The sequence below is a fragment of the Salvelinus fontinalis genome, chromosome 21 (genome assembly GCF_029448725.1).
Source record: "Salvelinus fontinalis isolate EN_2023a chromosome 21, ASM2944872v1, whole genome shotgun sequence".
Classification (NCBI taxonomy): Eukaryota; Metazoa; Chordata; class Actinopteri; order Salmoniformes; family Salmonidae; genus Salvelinus; species Salvelinus fontinalis.
In genome coordinates this window covers 47,973,160-48,000,189 of record NC_074685.1, presented here as the reverse complement: position 1 = coordinate 48,000,189, position 27,030 = coordinate 47,973,160, and the positions used below count along the sequence as shown (strand labels likewise).

Here is a 27,030-nt window from a genome sequence, read left to right as displayed (position 1 = left end):
CTTCTAAATCGATCTGTGGACACTGTAAATGAAATGGCTTGCATTGAGCGGTAGCCTTGGTTCTCACGAACACAGGACTGTGTGACGTGGGATGTGAAATCTGACTCTACTTGAAGCTTGGATGTTCCTCCTACCATTTAATACGCTCTTCCAACTCCTGGCTGAATAGGGAACCCTGAACACTACTTACAAAGCACATGCCTGGAATCCTGACATCGTAGCTCAGCAGGAGAGAATGGTTTCATCACTAACACATTCAGAGATCGATTTATAGCGAAATTTATCAAAGTAATGTCAAATAATGAATAGATTTGAAACAAATAAAAAACACTTTCTGATTGTCATAAATGGACAAGATTAATATGAGACGAAAGGCGATTTCGTAAAACACATCCAGGAAACCAAGCTAGAGCTCTATGATGTTCACAGCGGTTGGGGACAGACGTTTTGATCGAAAGATACAGTACCATTAGAAAAGATTTTCTCTAACACTAAACATACAAATATGTATCTAAAAAATATATAAGGATAATACAGCATATACAAATATGTATCTAAAAAATATATAAGGATAATACAGCATATTTCATATTTGTACTGTGTCCTCAAAAATGACTACACCTCAGCAATTTATTTAAAAAAATTACAAGAAAGGTGAGATTTTAACCATTCTTGGAGTATACAGCATTATCAAATCAAATCAAACAAGTTATTGTTTATGACCCCCTCATGTTAAATAATTCCTTTGGGGGATTACGTAGATTACATTTTAGATTACATTAAGTTACATTTAATTGGTAAAAAAATATATAATAATTACTGCATCCATATTAGGACGTCGGCATTGGTCAAACAACACTCAATCAGACAACTGACAACTTCCTAATATGGATGCCATGTTACATAGAAAGAGGTTACCCATGACCAGAGCTGAAAACCACTGATCATTGTCTATGGGGTAGCTGGAGGTATGTGTGTGACTTACCTATCTCACACTGCTCACAGGGACTTCCCCAGGCAGCGCCCAGGGTGGCACAGCACTCTGACTTGAGGGTGCCGCCGTTGATGTTGACCTCGCAGCGGCCATCTTGGATATTCAGCCAACAGGTCCCTTTCAGGCTGTCTATGATTAAAATGACAGTTTTTTAGGGTGGTGGTGGACTAGAGAACCAGAGGGAAAAGGAGGAAGTGTTTTTTTGTTCATATTGTACACATTGACAGCTAAGTGCTGAATTGCAGTGCACAGTTACATAACTTAGCCGAAATAAAAACAAAATTGAAGCACAGGGTACATGCAGTGTGTATATTTATACAGACATTTATAGGCGGCATGTAGGTTTAACTGCATTTTACACTTTAGAAATTGAATTGAACATTGCATTTCAGCTGTAAATGGCCTTTTTCAAAACCATTCTCCATTCAATTTCTACATAGACAGGAATTATTCATTCCATTGACCTGAAAGAGGTTGATTTCTCTTCAATTTCAAAATAAATTGGCGTTCGTTTGATATACACAGAAAGACCATCTCATCTACTGTGTTGACAGTGGATGTGTTTAGTCCAGAAGTCCCCGCGAGAATAGTAAACGAACACAAATTCGACCAGCTGGGGACATTTTGTTAGTCCCAACAAAGTCAAACGTTATTTCTAGGGGGTTTAGGGTTAAGGTTAGAATTAGTGTTAGGGTTAGAATTGGGTTTAGGGTTAGGATTAAGAGTTAGGTTTAGGAGCTAGGTTTTGGGTTAGGAGCTAGGTTTAGGGTTAGGAGCTAGGTTTAGGGTTAGGAGCTAGGTTTAGGGTTAGGAGCTAGGTTTAGGGTTAGGAGCTAGGTTTAGGGTTAGGAGCTAGGTTTAGGGTTAGGAGCTAGGTTTAGGGTTCGGAGCTAACTTTAGGGTTAGGAGCTAGGTTTAGGGTTAGGAGCTAGGTTTAGGGTTCGGAGCTAGGTCTAGGGTTAAGGGTTAAGGTTAGGGGTTAGGAAAAATAGGATTCTGAATGGAACTGAATTGTGTGTCCCCACAAAGTTAGTTTTACAAGACTGTGCGTGTATGTGTCAGTTGTGTTGTCAGTGTGTGTGTGTGTGTGTGTGTGTGCGTGCGTGCGTGCGTGCGTGCGTGTGTGCGTGCGTGTGTGTGTGTGTGTATTTACCAATGCAGATGAGTCCTGTGGTGTCCAGCTTGCTCCCAGGGGAGCACTCGCAGGCAAAGGAGCCGGCTGTGTTCCTACACTGTCCATTAGAACAGGGGCTGTTTTCACACTCATTCACATCTACAAACAGAGGGGGAAGAGTTAGAGGGGAACACCTTTCATTTCATTTTCAAGGAAGAAGAGTTAGAGGGGGACACATTTCACAACATTTACATGGTGGAAGAGTTAGAGGGGGACACCTTTTCACTACATTTACAAGAAGGGGGAAGAGTTAAAAGGTGACACCTTGAACAAAACTACCTCTCAAAACAGTGGGAATAGTTAGAATGTGACACCTTTAAGTACATTTACAAGCAGGTTCTGATTGTGGATGTGTCCCAATAATCTAGTTCTAGATAGCTTTCTTTCTCTTTTCACTCCGTCACAACTGATCTTAAAGGATTTGCTAGGCATGCGCAGTATACCAGTTCTTGAAAGCCAGTAAGTTCTTTTTAATTCAATGATCAGATATCATGATAAAAGATGACAAGAATGGGACAATGGGGCAAAGATTTTGGCGAAAGATAGCTACAATCCTCTTTGTAACCTGATTACAACACGGTGAATATATAAAAACGGGACACACTACGAAGAGGAAAAGCCAGCCCAAAATAATGACTGCTTTTAAGTAGGGCTGGGAATTGCCAGGGACCTACCGATACTTAGGTGCCGATACGATATGCAATAGATACTTTATTGAGTTTCGATGTTCCATACATATTGCTCACCATGTCTTTTTTTATTTTTTACTACAAATATAGAAAGATGATCGAAAACAAGCTATGAAGGAAATGTAACTATACATCCCCCCCCCCATCATCACTACTTTTAAGGCAAGCCAATGGTAAAAATAAAGCTCAATGGGAGAAACAGTTCAACCGATGCTTAGTTCCTCCCCAACTGGAAACCATTACGCTCAATGAACACTCTCAATCTTCGGTCCAGGAATTCCCATAAAGGCAAGAAGAATAGGGAGCTACCTGCAATGTGCAGTCAACGCCTCCCAGCCAGTAGTTAGTCATGGTAATCACTGACATACAGTGTATTTGTACAATTCATTTTATTTTCCACTTCCATCTGCTTGGAGGAACAGTTAACAAATGGATTACTGTATTGCCACAGTGCTGAAAGAATTGAATGAACTTGAAACTGCACAGCAGCAAGATTGAGCGGAGTCGAGTGGAATTCCTTCTGCTGTATACAGCGGCAGTCCTGGGTTCAAACAGTATTTAGTATTTATTATAATAGTAGTTGTCAAGCTTGTCTGGCGCAATGGAGCCGATGGAATTGTCCCAAAAAGTGCAAGCCCCGCCCATCTGGCACTCAAGGCTCTAGTCTAGCAAACACTCAAAGCTGAAAGATTTAAAATACTACTTACACCCAAGTCTGATTGAGCGAGCGCTTGCTTCATCTAATTTAGTGTACATGTGGCTTCCAAATGTGTCAATTTATAGCTTGGCTTGATGACAACAGAGCTTGCAAATACCCACTGTTGCCTAACACACAAAAGTTTGGGCCACTTAAGTCATTGCTACCAGGAAAAGCTAATAAACTACGGCAGAAACATGTTGTTGTGATTCTGACATTTAGAGAAAGGGAGAGGACAAAGCAGGAGGGGTATGAATCATCATTTTGGTTGGGTGACAGTGTAGTGACGGTGTCGTGACGGTGTCGTGGCGGTGTCGTGGCGGTGTAGTGGCGGTGTCGTGGCGGTGTCGTGACGGTGTCGTGGCGGTGTCGTGGCGGTGTAGTGGCGGTGTCGTGGCGGTGTAGTGGCGGTGTCGTGGCGGTGTAGTGACGGTGTCGTGACGGTGTAGTGGCGGTGTCGTGGCGGTGTCGTGGCGGTGTAGTGGCGGTGTCGTGGCGGTGTAGTGACGGTGTCGTGACGGTGTAGTGGCGGTGTCGTGGCGGTGTCGTGGCGGTGTCGTGGCGGTGTCGTGACGGTGTCGTGGCGGTGTCGTGGCGGTGTCGTGGCGGTGTCGTGGCGGTGTCGTGGCGGTGTCGTGGCGGTGTCGTGGCGGTGTCGTGGCGGTGTCGTGACGGTGTCGTGGCGGTGTCGTGGCGGTGTCGTGGCGGTGTAGTGACGGTGTCGTGGCGGTGTCGTGGCGGTGTCGTGGCGGTGTCGTGGCGGTGTCGTGGCGGTGTCGTGGCGGTGTAGTGACGGTGTCGTGGCGGTGTCGTGACGGTGTCGTGGCGGTGTCGTGGCGGTGTCGTGGCGGTGTCGTGGCGGTGTCGTGACGGTGTCGTGGCGGTGTCGTGGCGGTGTCGTGGCGGTGTAGTGACGGTGTCGTGGCGGTGTCGTGGCGGTGTCGTGGCGGTGTCGTGGCGGTGTCGTGGCGGTGTCGTGGCGGTGTCGTGGCGGTGTAGTGACGGTGTCGTGGCGGTGTCGTGACGGTGTCGTGGCGGTGTCGTGGCGGTGTCGTGGCGGTGTCGTGGCGGTGTCGTGGCGGTGTAGTGACGGTGTCGTGGCGGTGTCGTGGCGGTGTCGTGGCGGTGTCGTGGCGGTGTCGTGGCGGTGTCGTGGCGGTGTCGTGGCGGTGTCGTGGCGGTGTAGTGACGGTGTCGTGGCGGTGTCGTGGCGGTGTAGTGACGGTGTAGTGACGGTGTCGTGGCGGTGTCGTGGCGGTGTCGTGGCGGTGTCGTGGCGGTGTCGTGGCGGTGTCGTGGCGGTGTCGTGTTGTAAGTCATGCTTGGCTATGTCTCCGGGACACTTGGTGAATGAAATAGAAATAACATTATTTCCTGTGAGTGAGATGTTTCCAACTCTAAGGCTGCATCCTACATAGAACCCTACTTGTTATATAGTGCACTACTACGGAATAGGGAATAGGGTGCCATTTGAAAAGTAGTTCAACTGTAACTAACACATGGAAGTGTGTCATTCACGTTAATTCTGTTTCGGGAATGGATCGCATGGAATGTGAATTTCGGAGCTGATCGTATTTATGGCTACTGAAGAGTCCGTGTTAGAAGCATGTGGGGATGTAAACAGGACGGGAATAGAACTATGCACAAGCCTTAAAGCTTTCCTTTATACTGCGACTGGCCTATGCTCCCCTCCCAAAGCGTTCACAAGGAGCAGATGTCATTGTAAAAGTGTGTGTGTGTGTGTGTGTGTGTGTGTGTGTGTGTGTGTGTGTGTGTGTGTGTGTGTGTGTGTGTGTGTGTGTGTGTGTGCGTGTGTGCGTGTGTGTGTGTGTGTAAGATGAATGCACTAAACGGTAAGTCGCTCTGAATAAGAGTGTCTGCTAAATGACTAAAATGTCAATTTAAAAGAATGTGTGTTTTCGTGCATGAGTGTATGTGCCCACACACAGTCCCCAGCCATCCAAACATCCTATTGTGTGTGTTACTTTCTGCTGTGTTGACCGTCAAGGGGGATTACGTCAACGGTCTGAAGGATCCCAGTACTCACAGTCTCTCAATTCCCAAACCAGGAGGCCCAGACTCTTAATTTACTACCCTATAAACCAGTAGGTTTAAATAGACCACAGAGCGATGGAACAGTGCTATTCCAAATAGCACCCTATTCCCTTACATAGTGCACTACTTTTGACCAGGGCCCATAGGTCTCTGATCAAAAACAGGTTTGGTGTAGTTTAGGTGTACTTTCGGTGTAGTTAAGGAATAGTTTAGGTGTAGTTTCAGTGTTGTTTAGGTGTAGTTTAGGTGTAGTTAAGGAATAGTTTAGGTGTAGTTTCAGTGTTGTTTACGTGTTGTTTAGGTGTAGTTAAGGAATAGTTTAGGTGTAGTTTCCGAATAGTTTAGGTGTAGTTTCGGTGTAGTTAAGGAATAGTTTAGGTGTCGTTTCAGTGTAGTTTAGGAATAGTTTAGGTGTAGTTTTGGTGTAGTTTGGGTGTTGTTTCAGTGTACTTTAGGTGTAGTTTCGGTGTAGTTTAGGTGTAGTTTCAGTGTATTTTAGGTGTAGTTTCGCTGTTGTTTCAGTGTACTTTAGGTGTAGTTTAGTTATTCTAAAGGCCTACTGCAACACATATCATGTTTTTGTTTCCCTTATAATAAATGTGATTAGTAATAGATTTATAGAAAATAAAACAGTCTCGAGCTTCTTTACAAAATAAAATGTCAGTGGCTGTCGGCCTATGGCGGTTATAGTGTTAAACCCTCATTCTATCTTTGACCTTGAGACTTTGTATGTAGGTGCCTTTACTCATGCTGAACAAATTTGCCTCAAGGACCCATAAGGTCCGTCAGGATAGATTTTCCTCAAACTTTGAAAAACTTCTTCTCATGATCCAAATAACAATTCAGTATTTATGTCCACGGTACATCTCTTAACTTTGTTTGCGAAAAACTAAGGGATTGGTTGAGAGATGGGTGAGTTATTGATCACGTATCCATTTAAATCCTTCGTAAATTCCCTTCACAATGACCTATCAACGTGAAACTGTTTAGGATCATCTAAGACATTACCATAATGTTTGGCATTGATTTCTTACAAAATAAGGAAACTATTAACAATTCACTTTCTTGACTATGTAACGATAATGCTTAAAATTATCTTAAAAATCTTCTCATGGACTAAAGTCAGATTCACTCCAAATTTGTTTTTTGGACTCATCACAATAGTCTGAAAAATTATGTTGATGCTTTCAAAGATGGTCACACTATACCAGTAGATTAGTGGAGGCTGCTGAGAAGAGGACGGCTCATAGTAATGGCTGGAACGGAGCAGATGGAATGGCATCAAACACATGGAAACCATGGAAACCATGTGTATTTGATCCATGTAGGGACCGACGCCGGAGATGAGAAGCAGGTAAGTCAAACATTTAAATCGGGAACAGACATAGAACAAGACAGGAACTGCGTCAGGACACGGGTAACCAAGGACATATGACAGAAGCAGGGAACACAGCGGGGAACCAGACAGATATAGGGAACGTAATGACAGAGGTGATTGAGTACAGGTGAATCCAATAATCGCTGATGCACGTGATGGGGGGGGGGGCAGGTGCGCGTAATGATGATGGCAGGAGTGCGTAGTGCTGGGGAGCCTGGCACCCGAAGGGAAGAGCTGGAGCAGGCGTGACAGTCCCCCCCCCTCTAGGGGCTCCACCTGGCATCCCACCTGGGTGAGCCTGACGGGCCGGCCGAGGCACATGTGCTGGACAAGCCGGCTGGGCGTGAAAGCCCGACGAACCGGCAGAGGCGTGGGAGAGCCTGGTGAGCCGGCTGAGGCATAGGAGCCTGACGATCCGGCTGAGGCATGATGGCTTGTCGATCCCGCTGAGGCGTGGGAGCCTGATGATCCAGCAGAGGCGTAGCAGCCTGACGAGCCGGCTGGGCGTAAAAACCTGACGATCCGGCTGAGGCCTGACGTGGGATGGGCGCCTTCTGAGCCAACCGGGGCAAGAAACCTCTCAAGCCAGCTAGGGCGTGATAGCCGGACGAGCTGGCTTAGGCACCACCAGTTCCATCGGTGTCGGCCCCGGACCCGACGTCACCACCAACCGGAACGTCAGCACGTCAGCGTATGATGGCATCTGCATTCTGTAGGGACTGACGCCGGAGATGAGAAGCAGGTATTGGGAGTCAAACATTTAATCGGAACATATGACAATTAATGCAGAAGCAGGGAACAAAGCGGGGAACCAGACAGATATAGGGAAGGTAATGACAGAGGTGATTGAGTCCAGGTGAGTCCAATAATCGCTAATCCCTCGAGCGCCAGAGGGGAAGAGCGGGAGTAGGGTGAAAATATCATTCCACACATCCCGCCACAGCCACAAGCCCCATTCTACCCAATTAAGGTGCTACCAACCTCCTGTTCGGTAGATGCATATTAGCACATACACTAATATGCTACAATATGCTAAACATACTTCAAAAATATTCTTATCATGACCCATAGACCATTAACTTAGTTGGAGAAAAGTGATTGGTCTAAATAATAAAATAAAAAAACGTTTTACTTTCCATTTAACCTGTTGGGGATGGGGGCGCTGTTTAGACTATTTATGCTAATGTGGCTAATTTTTTAAACGGCTTCCCACAAAATCCTTGATCGTACAATATGCATATTATTATTATTATTGGATAGAAAACAGTCTATAGTTTCTATAGGAGTTGAAATTTTGTCTCTAAGTGGAACAGAGCCCATTCTACAGCAATTTCCCTGACATGGAGTCAGATTTGAGAAACGTTGGCCACTTTTCTGAAGTCATTTAAAAGGGCTCTGTCGTTGCTATGACTATACGGACACTTCTTACGTCTTCCCCTGGATGCCTTTACGTGATGACGATTCCAACGGGCTCGATTGCTCGTTCACAGGCCCTACAAATGAAAAAAACCTTTAGCTAGCAAGTCTTTTCTTGCTGCGTAACGCGCGTGGAAGACACCGACCCTCTCCTGTTCCAAGCGTTAGTTTAGCCTGTTATATTTCTCCGGTCATCTTTTCACTCGTTATAGGAGTTACAAACATCACAAAGTAGTTAATTTAAAGCGTTTTATAGCAATTTATATCCGTTTAGTGCGATTTTGGGACATTTATTTTTGCAACGATGTGAAAAGTTGGGCACGCTTTTCAGTTCATCCCGAACGTAGTTGACATTTCCACATGGCAAGAGGACAGCTTTCCACCAAAAGACGATTTCTCCCAAGAAAGGATCCTTTGCCCAAGATACTGATGGAAGAACAGCTCAAGGTAGGACATTTTTATTATGATAAATCGTGTTTCTGTCGAAACATTTTAGTGGCTTAGGACGCCATGTTTTTTGACGTAGCTTCGCTTGGCGCAAACTGTATTGAAAAGTAAGGATAAATTAAAAAATGTAATAACGCAATTGTATTAAGAATTAAATTGTCTATCAATCCCTGTCCACCCTATATTTTTTAGTCACGTTTATGAGTATTTATGTATAAGAGTAGATCACTGTCTAAGTGGCGCAAGGACGTTTTCTTTACCAGCTTGTCTACATTTCACATTGTCTAACCATGATTTTGGTGGCTAAATATAAACATTTTCGATCAAACTGTATATGCATGTTGTAATGTGATGTTACAGGAGTGTCATCGGAAGAATTCTGAGAAGGTTAGTGAAAAAATTAATATCTTTTGGCGATGTTGACTTTTATCGCTCACTTTGGCTAGAATCAATGCTGGGCTGCTAATTGCTATGTGCTAAGCTAATATAACGATTTATTGTGTTTTCGCTGTAAGACACTTAGAAAATCTGAAATATTGTCTGTATTCACAGGATCTGTGTCTTTCGATTCGTGTATGCTGTGTATTTTTACGAAATGTTTGATGATTAGTAGTTAGGTAAACACGTTGCTCATTGTAATTATTCTAGTCCATTTGTGATGGTGGGTGCAATTGTAAACTATGCCATATACCTGAAATATGCACTTTTTTCTAACAAAACCTATCCCATACCATAAATATGTTATCAGACTGTCATCTAATGAGTTTTTTTGTTGGTTAGGGGCTATAAATATCTTAGTTTAGCCGAATTGGTGATGGCTACTGGTGTTGGTGGACAAATAAAAGATGGTGGATTATGCTAATGTGTTTTTAGGTAATAGATGTACATCTTTACATATTGTGTCTTCCCTGTAAAACATTTTAAAAATCGGAAATGTTGACTGGATTCATAAGATCTGTGTCTTTCATTAGCTGTATTGGACTTTAATGTGTGAAAGTTAAATATTTTAAAAAAATATTTTTTTTGAATTTCGCGGCACTGGTTTTTCAGTGGGGGGGGGGGGGGGGTGCCGCTAGCGCCACGCTGATCCTAGACAGGTTAAACCACTGTAAATCCACTCCACAGTGGCCTAAGACCACACTGACTTTGGTATTGATATCTAAAAAAAAAAAACATGGACACTATTAACAACTCATTCTTTGCATATGTAACACTAATTCTCAAAACCATCTTCTCCTCATAAAACCATACATCAGATTCACTCCAGATTTTGTATTTAGACTAATGATTGCACATAAAGGAGGATATTTCCTACATGATAGAGTGCTTGCCTTGTTATGCTGATCTTGTGTCCTTTCTACCATCCTGTGAACCCCGTTCATTGCTGCTCACAGCTATATTTTGTGATGTTTTTCATTGTTTTTCATGGGTAATTATCCCTTGTTCTAGAACTGACCCCACCTGAGAGACCCCAGAGGCCCCTGTGGTGATCCCTCTTTCACACTCAATTAGAGCCCATTAGGTAATTTCCCCTCTGCTGGCAGTGCACTCCATGGAGGGTTGTATTGGTTTTTATTGGCAACGTAAGGTGCGCCTCCCAAATGGCCCCCTATTCTTTACATGGGCCCTGGTCAAAAGTAGTGCACTATATAGGGATTAGGGTGGTATTTGCGAGGCAGGGAAGGGCTTAGTCACAAACCGTAGTCTTAGCCCCTTGGGGTTATTATGGACAGAACAGGGTTCAAATACTATTTGAAATCATTTCAAATACCTTATCTGGGCTTGATTGCTTGCTATTGCTCGTTATCGCTCAGAACAATGTTCTGGGCCATAACCAGTCATGCTTCAAGACGGGTCACTCAACCGAGACTGCTGTCCTCTGTGTCACAGAAGCTCTCCACACTGCCAAAGCTGACTCTCTGTCCTCCTTTCTCATCCTCCTAGATCTGTCCACTGCCTTTGACACCGTGAACCATCAGTTCCTCCTCTCCACCCTCTCAGGGCTGAGCGTCTAAGGCTCTGCACACTCTTGGATTGCATCCTACCTGGCAGGCCACTCCTATCAGGTGACTTGGAGAGGATCTGTGTCTGCACCACATGCTCTCATTACTGGTGTCGCCCAGGGCTCGGTTCTAGGCCCTCTCCCCTTCTCTCTATACACCAAGTTACTTGGCTCGTTCATATCATCACATGGTCTCTCCTATCATTGCTTAGCAGATCTGTGTCCTCTGACTTTTCTCCTTCCCCTCTTCTGACACCCAGGTGGCGACACGCATCTCTGCGTGCCTGGCAGATCTCATAGTGGTCCGTTCTGCCAACTCTGGTCTCTTGGCTCTCAGCTCAGTCAAAGCTCTTCTCTGTCCTGGCACCAGTTTCCCCCTGAAGCTAGGACAGCAGAGTCCCTGCCCATCTTTTGAAAAACATCTGAAACCCTACCTCTTCAAAGAGTATCTTAACTAATCCCACAGTTCACCACTTACCCTTTCATGAACTTACACTCATACTTGACCCCCCGCCTCCCCCCACTTATGACGGTGATATGTGGTTGTCCAACCTAGCTATCTTAAAATGAATGCAACAACTGTAAGTCACTCTGGATACGAGTGTCTGCTAAATTACTAAAATGTCAAATGTAAATGTCAAATGTTTTGAGCTTGCCTGACGCAATGGAACCACTAGAATAATCGCAAAAGTGCAAACGCCTGGCCTCCCGAGTGGCGGAGTGGTCTGTGCCACTAGAGATCCTGGTTCGAGTCCAGGCTCTGTCACAGCCGGCCGCAACTGGGAGAGCCAAGCAGTACGGCTTGGCTGGGTTGTGTTTCGGAGAACGCACGGCTCTCAACCTTCGCCTCTCCCGAGTCCGTACGGGAGTTGCAGCGATGGGACAAGACTGCAACTACCAATTGGATACCACGAAATTGGGGAGAAAAAGGGAAACACATTTATTTTCTCCTAAAAATGGGCAAATGTCACACATTTGGGATTCCAGGCAGGTTAAAGAAAAGGCTAACTTTTAACTCAGGTCTGATTATGGGCCAGTCAGGTGGTTTAGGAGCATGGTTACCAGGGGGACAGGGGTTGGAAGGTGGTTTAGTAGCATGGTTACAGGGGAAAGGGGTTGGAAGGTGGTTTAGTAGCATGGTTACAGGGGGACGGGGTTGGAAGGTGGTTTAGTAGCATGGTTACAGGGGAAAGGGGTTGGAAGGTGGTTTAGTAGCATGGTTACAGGGGAAAGGGGTTGGAAGGTGGTTTAGGAGCATGGTTACAGGGGAAAGGGGTTGGAAGGTGGTTTAGGAGCATGGTTACCAGGGGAAAGGGGTTGGAAGGTGGTTTAGTAGCATGGTTACAGGGGGAAAGGAGTTGGAAGGTGGTTTAGGAGCATGGTTACCAGGGGAAAGGGGTTGGAAGGTGGTTTAGGAGCATGGTTACAGGGGAAAGGGGTTGGAAGGTGGTTTAGGAGCATGGTTACCAGGGGAAAGGGGTTGGAAGGTGGTTTAGGAGCATGGTTACAGGGGGACAGGAGTTGGAAGGTGGTTTAGGAGCACGGTTACAGGGAGACATAGGTTGGAAGGTGGTTTAGGAGCATGGTTACAGGGGAAAGGGGTTGGAAGGTGGTTTAGGAGCATGGTCACAGGGGAAAGGGGTTGGAAGGTGGTTTAGTAGCATGGTTACAGGGGAAAGGGGTTGGAAGGTGGTTTAGGAGCATGGTTACCAGGGGAAAGGGATTGGAAGGTGGTTTAGGAGCATGGTTACAGGGGGAAAGGAGTTGGAAGGTCGCTTAGGAGCATGGTTACCAGGGGGAAAGGAGTTGGAAGGTGGTTTAGGAGCATGGTTACCAGGGGAAAGGGGTTGGAAGGTGGTTTAGTAGCACGGTTACAGGGAGACATAGGTTGGAAGGTGGTTTAGGAGCATGGTTACAGGGGAAAGGGGTTGGAAGGTGGTTTAGGAGCATGGTTACAGGGGAAAGGGGTTGGAAGGTGGTTTAGGAGCATGGTTACAGGGGACTGGGGTTGGAAGGTGGTTTAGGAGCACGGTTACAGGGAGACATAGGTTGGAAGGTGGTTTAGGAGCATGGTTACAGGGGGACAGGAGTTGGAAGGTGGTTTAGGAGCATGGTTACCAGGGGAAAGGGGTTGGAAGGTGGTTTAGGAGCATGGTTACAGGGGGACAGGAGTTGGAAGGTGGTTTAGGAGCATGGTTACAGGGGAAAGGGGTTGGAAGGTGGTTTAGGAGCATGGTTACAGGGGGAAAGGAGTTGGAAGGTCGCTTAGGAGCATGGTTACCAGGGGGAAAGGAGTTGGAAGGTGGTTTAGGAGCATGGTTACCAGGGGAAAGGGGTTGGAAGGTGGTTTAGTAGCACGGTTACAGGGAGACATAGGTTGGAAGGTGGTTTAGGAGCATGGTTACAGGGGGACAGGAGTTGGAAGGTGGTTTAGGAGCATGGTTACCAGGGGAAAGGGGTTGGAAGGTGGTTTAGGAGCATGGTTACAGGGGGACAGGAGTTGGAAGGTGGTTTAGGAGCATGGTTACAGGGGGACAGGAGTTGGAAGGTGGTTTAGGAGCATGGTTACAGGGGGAAAGGAGTTGGAAGGTCGCTTAGGAGCATGGTTACCAGGGGGAAAGGAGTTGGAAGGTGGTTTAGGAGCATGGTTACCAGGGGAAAGGGGTTGGAAGGTGGTTTAGTAGCACGGTTACAGGGAGACATAGGTTGGAAGGTGGTTTAGGAGCATGGTTACAGGGGAAAGGGGTTGGAAGGTGGTTTAGGAGCACGGTTACAGGGAGACATAGGTTGGAAGGTGGTTTAGGAGCATGGTTACAGGGGAAAGGGGTTGGAAGGTGGTTTAGGAGCATGGTTACAGGGGACTGGGGTTGGAAGGTGGTTTAGGAGCACGGTTACAGGGAGACATAGGTTGGAAGGTGGTTTAGGAGCATGGTTACAGGGGGACAGGAGTTGGAAGGTGGTTTAGGAGCATGGTTACCAGGGGAAAGGGGTTGGAAGGTGGTTTAGGAGCATGGTTACAGGGGGACAGGAGTTGGAAGGTGGTTTAGGAGCACGGTTACAGGGAGACATAGGTTGGAAGGTGGTTTAGGAGCATGGTTACAGGGGAAAGGGGTTGGAAGGTGGTTTAGGAGCATGGTTACAGGGGGACAGGAGTTGGAAGGTGGTTTAGGAGCATGGTTACAGGGGGAAAGGGGTTGGAAGGTGGCTTAGGAGCATGGTTACAGGGGGACGGGGTTGGAATGTGGTTTAGGAGCATGGTTACCAGGGGGACAAGGCTCATTTTAAACCAGAGACGTAGTCCTTCATTTTAAACCAGCGATGTAGTCCATTTTAAACCAGGGACGTAGTCCATTTTAAACCATGGATATAGTCCTTCATTTTAAACCAGGGATGTAGTCCTTCATTTTAAACCAGAGACGTAGTCCTTCATTTTAAACCATGGATATAGTCCTTCATTTTAAACCAGGGATGTAGTCCTTCATTTTAAACCAGGGATGTAGTCATTTGGCACAACAAAGAAGAAAAGGCCCTGAAACCAATGAGAGGGGACGTTCATTCTCCCCTGCCTGAAATAGAAGGTACTATCTGAAGCAGAAACACTATCCAATAGAAACCTTTGTTTTCTGTTGCAAAACATGACCCAGGTGTTACCATTTCATAAGATTGAGGAAAATGTATAGACCGGGTAAATTTCCTGTGAAAATAAAAGGACATACTCCACATCAGTGTCTACACACAATCAAAACCGGCCCGATTTCTTCCATATGTCCCAGGCATAGTTCAGGTATGGGGGAGGGGCGGGCATATCTGCACGCGTGTACATATGGCGGAATAACTCATAGAATATATCTGAGGGATATAAGCCTTTAAAAAGACATCTGGTTCAGATATGAACTCAGAATGATTGAAATGCCTGTACTGGAGAGGCCTTTTGTCTGTTTCACCCATGCAAAGAAAGGAAAGAAACAGACACTGCTATTGTCCTGAGAAAAAAACTCCACTTGACTTCATCTATCGACTTTTATAACTTTTAAAAGGAAAAATTTAAAAACTCCAGTATAACAACCACACATTTCATATATAATGTACTAGAGAATGAATTAATAAGTACTGACATTTAACATACAAGATGGGGGACATAATAACCAAATCAAGTTTATTTTATATAGCCCTTCGTACATCAGCTAATATCTCGAAGTGCTGTACAGAAACCCAGCCTAAAACCCCAAACAGCAAGCAATGCAGGTGTAGAAGCACGGTGGCTAGGAAAAACTTCCTAGAAAGGCCAAAACCTAGGAAGAAACCTAGAGAGGAACCAGGCTATGAGGGGTGGCCAGTCCTCTTCTGGCTGTGCCGGGTGGAGATTATAACAGAACTATGCCAAGATGTTCAAAATGTTCATAAGTGACAAGCATGGTCAAATAATAATCATGAATAATTTTCAGTTGGCTTTTCATAGCCGATCATTAAGAGTTGTATATAACCAAGGGTCAATTCAATCAGATCAGCTTTAGCAGACATCCTCATACCTACTATGGCTGCTCTGGCTACTCTGGCTACTATGGCTACTCTGGCTACTATGGTTGCTCTGGCTACTCTGGCTACTATGGCTGCTCTGGCTACTATGGTTGCTCTGGCTACTCTGGCTGCTCTGGCTACTCTGGCTGCTCTGGCTACTCTGGCTGCTCTGGCTACTCTGGCTACTATGGTTGCTCTGGCTACTCTGGCTGCTCTGGCTACTATGGCTACTATGGCTTCTCTGGCTACTATGGCTACTCTGGCTGCTCTGGCTACTATGGCCACTATGGCTTCTCTGGCTGCTCTGGCTACTATGGTTGCTCTGGCTACTATGGTTGCTCTGGCTACTATGCTCTGGCTACTATGGCTACTATGGCTTCTCTGGCTGCTCTGGCTACTATGGTTGCTCTGGCTACTATGGTTGCTCTGGCCACTATGGCTACTCTGGCTTGCCAGGCATTTCTGCTTTCCTCCGACCTCCCATTACACCCCTTGTATGTTTTTCCTACCAGGTGTCCACTTAAAATGGAAGTTCTGTTTGGCATGATATTCACATGGATATTGCCAAAGCAGAAATAAATAACATCAACAATGAAAATAGTCATCACTTCTCTCATCCCCCCCCCCCCCCCCCCCCCCCCCCTCTTACCTTCGCATGTCTCAGAGTCTGGCCTGAAGAGGTAGCCCTTGGGGCAGGTGCAGCTGTAGCTTCCTGGAATGTTCCGACACAGTCCGTTGTCGCAGAGGAGCCGGTTCACCATGCACTCGTCAATGTCTGGAAGACAACAGGCAAACAGAGAAGATGCCTCACAGTCAACTCAGGACCATTTGTCCATTTGTCAGTGTCTGAGACCATTGGTCAGTGTCTGTGAGACCATTGGTCAGTGCCTGAGACCATTGGTCAGTGTCTGAGACCACTGGTCAGTGTCTATGAGACCATTGGTCAGTGTCTGAGACCACTGGTCAGTGTCTAGGAAACTAATGTAAACATTTTCTGTGTATTTGTCAATTTCTTGAGCAAAAACATTTGTGGTGAATGTGTGTGACATGCATTTATCAGTGTTTGAAACTGACATAGAGCAGACTGCTTAATGGGAGGATTGACTCATTACACCCACATTGAAAACCGGTAATCATAACAATTTCCCTTAATGACTCAAACCACCATTTCATTGCGTGTGGTAGAAAAAGGCCAAGAAAAACAGACCGATATGTTAGTGGTTAGAGCGTTGGGCCAGTAACCGAAAGGTTGCTGGATCGAATCCCCGAGCTGACAAGGTAAAAATCTGTCGTTTTGCCCCTGAGCAAGGAAGTTAACTCACTGTTCCCCGGGTGCTGAAGATGTGGATGTCGATTAAGGCAGCCCCCCGCACCTCTCTGATTCAGAGGGGTTGGGTTAAATGCTGAAGACACATTTCAGTTGAATGCATTCAGTTGTACAACTGACTAGGTATCCCTCTTTCTAACAGCCTTTTACATTTCATACTCTCGGCCCTACAGGTCAAAATGACGATAGCACCAACCTTTACAACGTGTCAGAATGGAAGTAACATCCCGAAACATTGTCTGGAAGAGCCGGGTATATCTGTTGGTCCGCATTGACCTCCAAGGTGCAAACACACACACACACACACACACACACACACACACACACACACACACACACACACACACACACACACACACACACTATAAGTATGTGGACACCCCTTTAAATTAGTGGATTCGGCTAATTCAGCCACACCTGTTGCTGACAGGTGTATAAAATCGAGCACACAGCCATGCAATCTCCATAGACAAATATTGGCAGTAGAATGGCCTTACTGAAGAGCTTAGTGACTTTCAGCATGGCATCGTCATAGGATGCCACCTTTCAGTTCGTCAAATTTCTGTCCTGTTAGAGCTGCCCCGGTCAACTGTAAGTTCTGTTATTGTGAAGTGGAAACGTCTAGGACTAACAGTGGCTCAGCCGCGAAGTGGTAGGCCACACAAGCTCCCAGAACGGGACCGCCGAGTGCTGAAGCACGTAGGGGGTAAAAATCGCCTGTCCTCGGTTGCAACACTCACTACCAAGTTCCAAACTGCCTCTGGACGCAATTCCAGCACAAAAACTGTTCATTGAGAGCTTCATGAAATGGGTTTCCATGGCCGAGCACACAAGCCTAAGATCACCATGTGCAATGCCAAGCGTCGGCTGGAGTGGTGTAAAGCTCGCCGCCATTGGACTCTGGAGCAGTGGAAATGCGTTCTCTGGAGTGATGAATCACGCTTCACCATCTGGCAGTCTGATGGAAAAATCAGGGTTTGGCGGATGACAGGAGAACGCTACATGCCACAATGCATAGTGTTAACTGTAAAGTTTGGTGGAGGAGGAATAATGTTCTGGGGCTGTTTTTCATGGTTCACGCTAGGCCCCTTAGTTCCAGTGAAGGGAAATCTTAACGCTACAGCATACAATGACATTCTAGACGATTCTGTGCTTCCAACATTGTGGCAACAGTTTGGGGAAGGCCCTTCCTGTTTCAGCATGACAATGCCACCGTGCACAAAGCGAGGTCCATGCAGAAATGGTTTGTCGAGATCAGTGTGGCAGAACTTGACTGGACTGCACAGAGCCCTGACCTCAACCACATCGAACACTTTTGAGATGAACTGGAACGCCAACTGCGAGCCAGGCCTAATCGCTCCAACATCAGTGCCCGACCTCCCTAATGCTCTTGTGGCTGAATGGAAGCAAGTCCCCACAGCAATATTCCAACATCTAGTGGAAAGCCTTCCCAGAAGAGTGGAGCAGCCAAGGTGGGAGCAACTCCGTATTAACGCCTGTGATTTTGGAATGAGAGGCTCGATGGGCATGTGTCCACATACTTTTGGCCATGTAGTGTACTTTTTAAGTGTTAGAATTAGTGTAAACCTGACACCTCTTCATTAAAAAAATATACAATTCCCTATAAAAGAGCTACTGTGTGTCCAGGCTTGTTCCAGCTCTACTCTTCTTAGAAACCTGATTCCACTAACTTTGGCCCAGACTGAAGATGATCAGGTCTTTCTCAGACTGGTCTGGAATAAAAGCCTACACACTCAATACTTTCCAGGACTTGATAATCCTACTCTAGAGACTACGGCCATGACTGACAGTCCACCATCCTCAAGTCAATATACAAACTCTAAACGACAACCGTAGACCCCAATATTTCCTCCGGTGTCAGGTCGTGAAGATTACCCGATTGAATTTGTTCCCCCTCGATAATGTAGTCTTCACCAGCCCCTATTTGGTTGTACATTTTCCGTTCCCAAAGGGCCCTTTGACTGCCAGGGGTCCCAGTCAACCCCAGAGTCAGACAGAAAGGGAAGTTGAAGAGCTTATAAAGCTGACTATAATTGCCCTTTGGAAATAATATCCTGTCGAACTCTTTCGCCATGCCTATGGAGGGAGGAACAAAGGGGTTATCGGCTACCGAGCTGAAACGACTACCAGGAATCACAGCGTTCCAAATGGAACCCTATTCCTTATATAGTAGCGCACTACTTTTCGCACACGCCCAGGGAAACGCTCCCAGAATTGATGCGTCCCCATTAGGAGTTTTGAGGAAAATGGTGGTGATATGTCATTTTCTCTATGCGGCCAAGAGGAGATGGAATATATACTGTATAATGATTAGGGGGGACTTGCGATTCAACGTTTTACTTTGCCAAATGAAAGGTAAAATGGTTATGTCGAATACTGGTATGTATATTGCAGTCTTTCTATCAGGCACTTTTTCAGTGCTGTTAAAGTTACATTGTGAATAAGTCCCCTATTTAAAATAAAGCCACTTTCAAATCACATTTGCTACCTACAGTGGATGATTATTTCTGCTTCCATTGGGAGAATTTCATTTTAAGAACTTGTGTGCTTTCAAGTGCAATTTTAGAAAACCAAATTGCTTACGTTTGTGTATTTCTTTTAGTGTACTCCGTTTGGGAGGGTCACAACTCCAGAGTTTACAGTGGCTGTGAGTTTGCAGTGGCTGTGAGTTTGCAGTGGCTGTGAGTTTATAGTGGCTGTGAGTTTGCAGTGGCTGTGAGTTTGCAGTGGCTGTGAGTTTATAGTGGCTGTGAGTTTGCAGTGGCTGTGAGTTTGCAGTGACTGAGTTTACAATGACTGAGTTTACAGTGGCTGAGTTTACAGTGACTGAGTTTACAGTGGCTGAGTTTACAGTGGCTGTGAGTTTACAGTGGCTGTGAGTTTACAGTGGCTGAGTTTATAGTGGCTGTGAGTTTACAGTGGCTGTGAGTTTACAGTGGCTGTGAGTTTACAGTGGCTGTGAGTTTACAGTGGCTGAGTTTATAGTGGCTGTGAGTTTACAGTGGCTGTGAGTTTACAGTGGCTGTGAGTTTACAGTGACTGAGTTTACAGTGACTGAGTTTACAGTGGCTGAGTTTACAGTGGCTGAGTTTACAGTGGCTGTGAGTTTACAGTGACTGAGTTTACAGTGACTGAGTTTACAATGACTGAGTTTACAGCGACTGAGTTTACAGTGGCTGTGAGTTTACAGTGACTGAGTTTACAGTGGCTGAGTTTACAGTGGCTGTGAGTTTACAGTGGCTGTGAGTTTACAGTGGCTGTGAGTTTACAGTGACTGAGTTTATAGTGACTGAGTTTACAGTGGCTGTGAGTTTACAGTGACTGAATTTACAGTGACTGAGTTTACAGTGACTGAGTTTACAGTGACTGAGTTTACAGTGGCTGTGAGTTTACAGTGGCTGTGAGTTTACAGTGGCTGTGAGTTTACAGTGACTGAGTTTACAGTGGCTGAGTTTACAGTGGCTGTGAGTTTACAGTGGCTGAGTTTATAGTGGCTGTGAGTTTACAGTGGCTGTGAGTTTACAGTGGCTGTGAGTTTACAGTGGCTGTGAGTTTACAGTGACTGAGTTTACAGTGACTGGGTTTATAGTGGCTGTGAGTTTACAGTGGCTGTGAGTTTACAGTGGCTGAGTTTACAGTGGCTGTGAGTTTACAGTGGCTGAGTTTATAGTGGCTGTGAGTTTACAGTGGCTGTGAGTTTACAGTGGCTGTGAGTTTACAGTGACTGAGTTTACAGTGGCTGTGAGTTTACAGTGGCTGTGAGTTTACAGTGACTGAGTTTACAGTGGCTGAGTTTATAGTGGCTGAAAAGCCCGTTCCAAAACCCAAATCTGATCCTTTCTGCCTTCTTCCCTCTCTCCTTCCCTCTTTCCCTGTCGCCCTACCTCCGTCCAATGGTCTACAGGTCTTTTGGCAGTGTTCTCTCTTCATGTCTGTCTTTCCCTGGCAGCTACACACCATGATGTCATTTCAATAGAGAAAGGCGATTTGTCTCAGAGGTGAAATGTAGCGCAACTGAATTGGGGGAACGAACAGAGGATATTCTGTACGATTAATAGTGGGGATTCTGGTTCCACCATGTTAAGTGTAGGTCCCAAATGGCACCCTATTCCCTATGGGCCCTGGTCAAAAGTAGTGCACTGTGAAGGGAATAGGGAGCCACTTAGGAAGCAGACTAAGTCGGTCTATAATTAACTCTATGTTTTGACTATAGTAGTATAGACAGTAGTGGAAGGGAAACAGGGATCCCATTTTCCTAGGCGACGGGGGAGTTGTAGCACCTGTGTTTCTATCATTACCGCTAGGAAAAACGAGAGGGGAATCAAATGCGGTTTTGTGTGTTTCTCTATGCTTCATTTGAATCCTTGGCGTACAATCAAGTTGCATCAGCATAGGACATGAGAATAAGTCTGTTTCAATGGGCTACTATTACTGTTAGTGGTGAGTGTGGTAACTAGGAAGACTAGCAAGTTATAGCGCTCCAACCACCAAAAGGCCTGTCAGGCAATCTCTTTCTCTGAGCAATTGTATTATATCGTTTTTTTTGCATACAATATAGCTCAGTATTTGTATGATTTATTTTATACAATCCTTTTTATCAACTGTGCCAATCATTTTGGACCTGACTGTACATCTCAGGAGAGACACCTTTCCCAGAGTTTACTGTTGTGTTGATGTTGGATGGTTGGTTGGTGTCTATGACATACAAAACAGAGGCTAGCAAAGCTCAGGACAAAGTGGTTGAAGCCATTTTTCCTCAGATCATCTGAACTGAGGAAGTTGTTCTCATTCCAAGGGAAATGTACACGTTCAGCAGAGAATGACTGGGTGTCAGATGGACAATGATCATGACTTCAGCACGCTTTCAATTGAATGTTTACACAACATGACCGACGTGACTATTTCAGACACCATATGACGATGAATATCTTATGGATGGATGGAATGGAAGCCATTTTACCTTACCATTTACAAACAAACACTGAGGATGTACCTGGAGAGAGAGGGACACTATGTGTTGCCTGGAGTGCGTCCCAGACTCAGGTGAATAAAATCAGTTTATAGAGGGGCCCAGGTGAACTACCACATTAGTATGACTCTGCTGAGAGCCGGACAGCCAGTGGCAGAACAGGAAGTGACGGGGGGGGGGGGGGGGGGCGTATCCTACCAATTGAAAGAGAGACACCACTACACCTGCACTGCCTCAGCCTGGACAACAAGCTGGATGTCAGTTGGGTAACGGAGGAAGCACTTTGAACTGAGCCTCGCATAGACACAGGCCTAGTTGGCCGGTGTGCTCTTCTGACTAAGGAGGCCATCTTTAATACTGAATTATGGGTAATCATATTGGCATAAACAAGACGTCATGACCAGTGATGTAGTGGAGGGTAAATACAGTGTTTTTTTTTTATTTAATTGAAAGTATATTGAACGTTAATTTGTTGTTATCACTACATCACAGGTCATGACATTTCGTGTCACTGAAGGTCAAAGTTACGAGAAAGATAGTGTCATTTTGCAGTGGCAGAAACAGCCTTTCTCCACTCACCCACACAGGTCTTGCCCGTGTTGTCAGACTCGTAGCCAGTGTTACAGAAGCAGCGGAAACTGCCTCTTAGGTTCTCACACACTCCATTGGGACAGATCTCTGGGTTCAGTGCACACTCATTGATGTCTGGCCAAGGGAGCGACAGAGGGACACAATAGAGAGGGGTCATTTTAATGTCACACAATACACTGATGAAAACCCCAAACGTTTCGTAGTATGTGTCGGGCACATTACCTGTTCCATCCACAGAGAAGCCTATTCCACTTCCACACAGAGCCTGGAACTCAGCTGCAAGACCAAACAGAAGTGGTGGTTAACGTTATAGAGACTGAGATTAAGGTTACTGCTTTAAATACAGGAATAAATCAAAGTAATGAGACTACAGTAAAGTGTTACCTAAAACAACACACTGTTGCAACCCAATGACTGTGGTTGCAACAAACAACCTCAATTAACAAGCATCCTTGTGTGTGAGAATGCAACATGTTGTACATACTGTATGTAATGTGAGCTATATTTGATGTTGGAAGCACAACAATAATATATCACCCACACGGCATTGGTCCTCTCAAAGTCACTCTATTAGCTGCATTGGTCCTCTCATATTAGCTAAATTGGTCCTCTCAAAGTCACCGTATTAGCCAATTGGTCCTCTCAAAGTCACTCTACTAGCTGCATTGGTCCTCTCAAAGTCACTCTATAGGCTGCATTGGCCCTCTCAAAGTCACTCTATTAGCTGCATTAGTCCTCTCAAAGTCACTCTATTAGCTGCATTGGTCCTCTCAAAGTCACTCTACTAGCTGCATTGGCCCTCTCAAAGTCACTCTATTAGCTGCATTGGTCCTCTCAAAGTCACTCTATTAGCTGCATTGGTCCTCTCAAAGTCACTCTATTAGCTGCATTGGTCCTCTCAAAGTCACTCTATTAGCTGCATTGGCCCTCTCAAAGTCACTCTACTAGCTGCATTGGCCCTCTCAAAGTCACTCTATAGGCTGCATTGGCCCTCTCAAAGTCACTCTATAGGCTGCATTGGCCCTCTCAAAGTCACTCTATTAGCTGCATTAGTCCTCTCAAAGTCACCATATTAGCCAATTGGTCTTCTCAAAATCACTCTATTAGCCAATTGGTCCTCTCAAAGTCACTCTATTAGCCAATTCATTCAGTCATTCCATTGTCTACAAGTGAGTCAGTTGGTCTACAAACAGCATCTGAAGACGTTCAGATAAAACAACGGTTTGCAGGATTCCTAGTCTTGATTGATATTCTCTGGACGTGCGTCATCGTGTGTATTGTACCTGAGTTCTTGGCTGGGCAAGACACACAGGGCTCTCCGAAGCCGTAGTCGGTGTTGGCACAGCAGCACTCCGACTTGGTGACGGCTCCCTGCAAGGGACGCACGCACACACCCTTCTTTATGGCGCCGTAGCAGGTGCTGCGCATGTGTGTGTCTGAAGGAAGAAAACACAGAGACACTGTATGTGACAACGAATTAACACAACAGTGCTTTACAGTGAAAACATTGGCGGTGAATGCTGAGGATTTCCGCTTTCCGCCATTTTGTCTCTTTTGCTCAAAGCCCATGAGAAGGAATATAGAAATATAGCTATTTGTCAGTGTACTGTAGTCTCTCTCTCTCTCTCTCTCTCTCTCTCTCTCTCTCTCTCTCTCTCTCTCTCTCTCTCTCTCTCTCTCTCTCTCTCCTCTCCTCTCTCTCCTCTCCTCTCTCTCCTCTCCTCTCTCTCCTCTCCTCTCTCCTCTCTCTCGACGGGTGGGCGTTATCGATGTCCTGAAATAAGCCCCAGTAGACAGATAATGTCGCTAGTTGTGAATTTCCACTGTTTTCTCTGTTGACTCCCGGTGAGCCATAAGGTCTGAGTTCCAGATGGCACCCTATTCCCTATATAGTGCACTGCTTTTGACCAGAGCCCTATGAGCCCTGGTCAAAACAAGTGCCCTATGCAGAGAATAGGGACCCATCTGGGACGCAGACAAGGTCTGCAGTAGAGGAGAGATCTGCCAATAAGCTAAATAAGAGCCCATGACTCTCGTTTCAGTCCAAATATGAAACAGCTTGTGGACATCACAGACGTAGTCTCTCTCTGAAGTGGAAGCCGTGTGTGTGTGTGTGTGTGTATGGGCATGCGCGCACACGTGGGTATCAGTACATTTGTGTCTGTGATCACCCACTACTCCTTACCTACACAGAAGCGTCCATCCGCCCCCACAGCCAGCCCTGCCAGGCACTCACACTTGAAGGAGCCCTCAGTGTTGACACAGCGGCCGTTCATACACATGCCCGGAGTCTGACACTCATCAATATCTACCAGAAAGAGAGTCAGAGATGGAGAGAGTGAGAGTACGAGAGAGACGGAGAGAGTAAGAGTACGAGAGAGACGGAGAGAGTAAGAGTACGAGAGAGACGGAGAGAGTAAGAGTACGAGAGAGACGGAGAGAGTAAGAGTACGAGAGAGATGGAGAGTACAAGAGAAACGGAGAGAGTGAGAGTACGAGAGAGACGGAGGGAGTAAGAGTACGAGAGAGACGGAGGGAGTAAGAGTACGAGAGAGACGGAGGGAGTAAGAGTACGAGAGAGACGGAGGGAGTAAGAGTACGAGAGAGACGGAGGGAGTAAGAGTACGAGAGAGACGGAGGGAGTAAGAGTACGAGAGAGACGGAGGGAGTAAGAGTACGAGAGAGACGGAGGAAGTAAGAGTACGAGAGAGACGGAGGGAGTAAGAGTACGAGAGAGATGGAGGGAGTAAGAGTACGAGAGAGACCGAGGGAGTAAGAGTACGAGAGAGATGGAGGGAGTAAGAGTACGAGAGAGACGGAGGGAGTAAGAGTACGAGGGAGACGGAGGGAGTAAGAGTACGAGAGAGATGGAGGGAGTAAGAGTACGAGAGAGACGGAGGGAGTAAGAGTGCGAGAGAGATGGAGGGAGTAAGAGTACGAGAGAGACGGAGGGAGTAAGAGTACGAGAGAGACGGAGGGAGTAAGAGTACGAGAGAGACGGAGGGAGTAAGAGTACGAGAGAGACGGAGGGAGTAAGAGTACGAGAGAGACGGAGGGAGTAAGAGTACAAGAGAGATGGAGAGAAAGAGGGAAGGAGAGAGTTGAAGAGTGTATAGGGAAATGAACAAAGAGAAATGAAGAGACAGGGAGAAACAGAACCAAAGAGAGAAGATATGTGGTTAACAAACAAACACATTATAACTAGGCCTCTGGGGAGAGAGGTATGTTCAATCTCTTGGTCTGTATCCTAAATGGTACCCCATTCCTCTATACAGTGCACTACTTTTGACCAGAGCCCTATAGGGTACCATTTGGAATGCACACTTTGTCTGTTCTTGATCCAGACGCATGGCTAGCAGCTGGTGCTGTAGCATCTCAGTTGGAATTCCAAATGGAACACAGATGAAGTTCTGGAATCTATTGGCATAGCTATAAAATATGAGCCAAACCTGCTCTATATTTAATGTCTGCCTAAGTGATCTCTCTACCTGTGCAGTAGCGCCCACTGGAAGTCAGGGTGAAGCCGGGTTTGCACAGACACTTGAAGCTACCGTCCTCGTTGATACACATGCCGTTCAGACACATGTTGGTGCCGGCGCACTCGTCATGGTCTGTGGAGGGCAAAAGGTTAAAGGTCAGGGGAGAATCTATCATGCTGTTGTTAAAGCCAAACTCACCACGCCCAGACCCGTTAGTTGCCAAGCAGAGGGTCTTGGAATGTGACCCCATGGGGCAAGGCGCGTAGCATGTGATTGATGTGGTGTGTGCATTGGCTTTGTACAGCCACATTCAATGGAGGTTAAACAAGAGCAACGTTGTTGTGGACATGGATGGACAGCCATGAGCAAACTAGTACAGAAACTCTATTAATAGATATTTACATTCATAATAGTCTATAATTAGTGGCTTCAAAAAGGTAATTCATGAGACTATGGGTTTGACTAGGCTTGAATACTTATAGTACATAAAAAAAGTGTTAAATCAAATCTGGGGAACAATTAGCTACAATCTCATGAACATTGGAGTACTGATTTACATGAGTGATTAAGGTAACCGATACAATATTAAAATACTTAATCTGGGCTTGATTGATCTTGACTGGCGCAATGGAACCAATAGAGCAGTAACAAAAGTGTAAACCCCGCCCAATCTGGCACTCCAAAGAGGCTAAAGCAAACGCAAAAAGCATTTGAAAGATCTTACCGACACAGTTCCTGCCGTCTGGGGTTAGCTGGAAGCCTGCGTTACAGATGCACTGGAAGCTTCCATCCATGTTGAGACAGCGGCCGTTCTTACACAGAACCCCGTTGTGCAGACACTCGTCAATGTCTGGTGAGGAAAGCGGTGTTGTATATGTGACTTGCTACCACTACACCGCAGCGCTGCACCAAATCTAATATAACACCATTGGTGTTATAACCCCAGACAGTTCCCGCTGGCCCCAGACAGTTCCCGCTGGCCCCAGACAGTTCCCTCTGGCCCTAGACAGTTCCCTCTGGCTCTAGACAGTTCCCGCTGGCCCTAGACAGTTCGCTCTACCCCTAAACAGTTCGCTCTACCCCTAAACAGTTCCCTCTGCCCCTAGACAGTTCCCTCTGCCCCTAGACAGTTCCCTCTGCCCCTAGACAGTTCCCTCTAGCCCTAGACAGTTCCCTCTGGCCCTAGACAGTTCCCTCTGGCTCTAGACAGTTCCCTCTGGCTCTAGACAGTTCCCTCTGGCTCTAGACAGTTCCCTCTGGCCTAGACAGTTCC

The 27,030-nt window shown here is 46.0% G+C and overlaps 1 protein-coding gene across 2 annotated transcripts in view; it reads right to left on the bottom strand.

The window, feature by feature from the left end:
• LOC129819047 (fibrillin-2-like) overlaps positions 1–27,030 on the bottom strand; it is a 241,054-nt gene that overhangs the window by 134,176 nt on the left and 79,848 nt on the right. For both annotated transcript variants that reach the window (XM_055875554.1, XM_055875555.1), the window contains exons 13-21: positions 26,482–26,607; positions 25,767–25,889; positions 24,464–24,586; positions 23,562–23,714; positions 22,501–22,554; positions 22,267–22,392; positions 16,020–16,145; positions 2,148–2,267; positions 986–1,123 (exon numbers count right to left, since the gene is read on the bottom strand). In XM_055875554.1, coding sequence (XP_055731529.1) covers positions 986–1,123; positions 2,148–2,267; positions 16,020–16,145; positions 22,267–22,392; positions 22,501–22,554; positions 23,562–23,714; positions 24,464–24,586; positions 25,767–25,889; positions 26,482–26,607 — 1,089 coding nt within the window. The remainder of the gene's footprint in view (positions 1–985; positions 1,124–2,147; positions 2,268–16,019; positions 16,146–22,266; positions 22,393–22,500; positions 22,555–23,561; positions 23,715–24,463; positions 24,587–25,766; positions 25,890–26,481; positions 26,608–27,030) is intronic.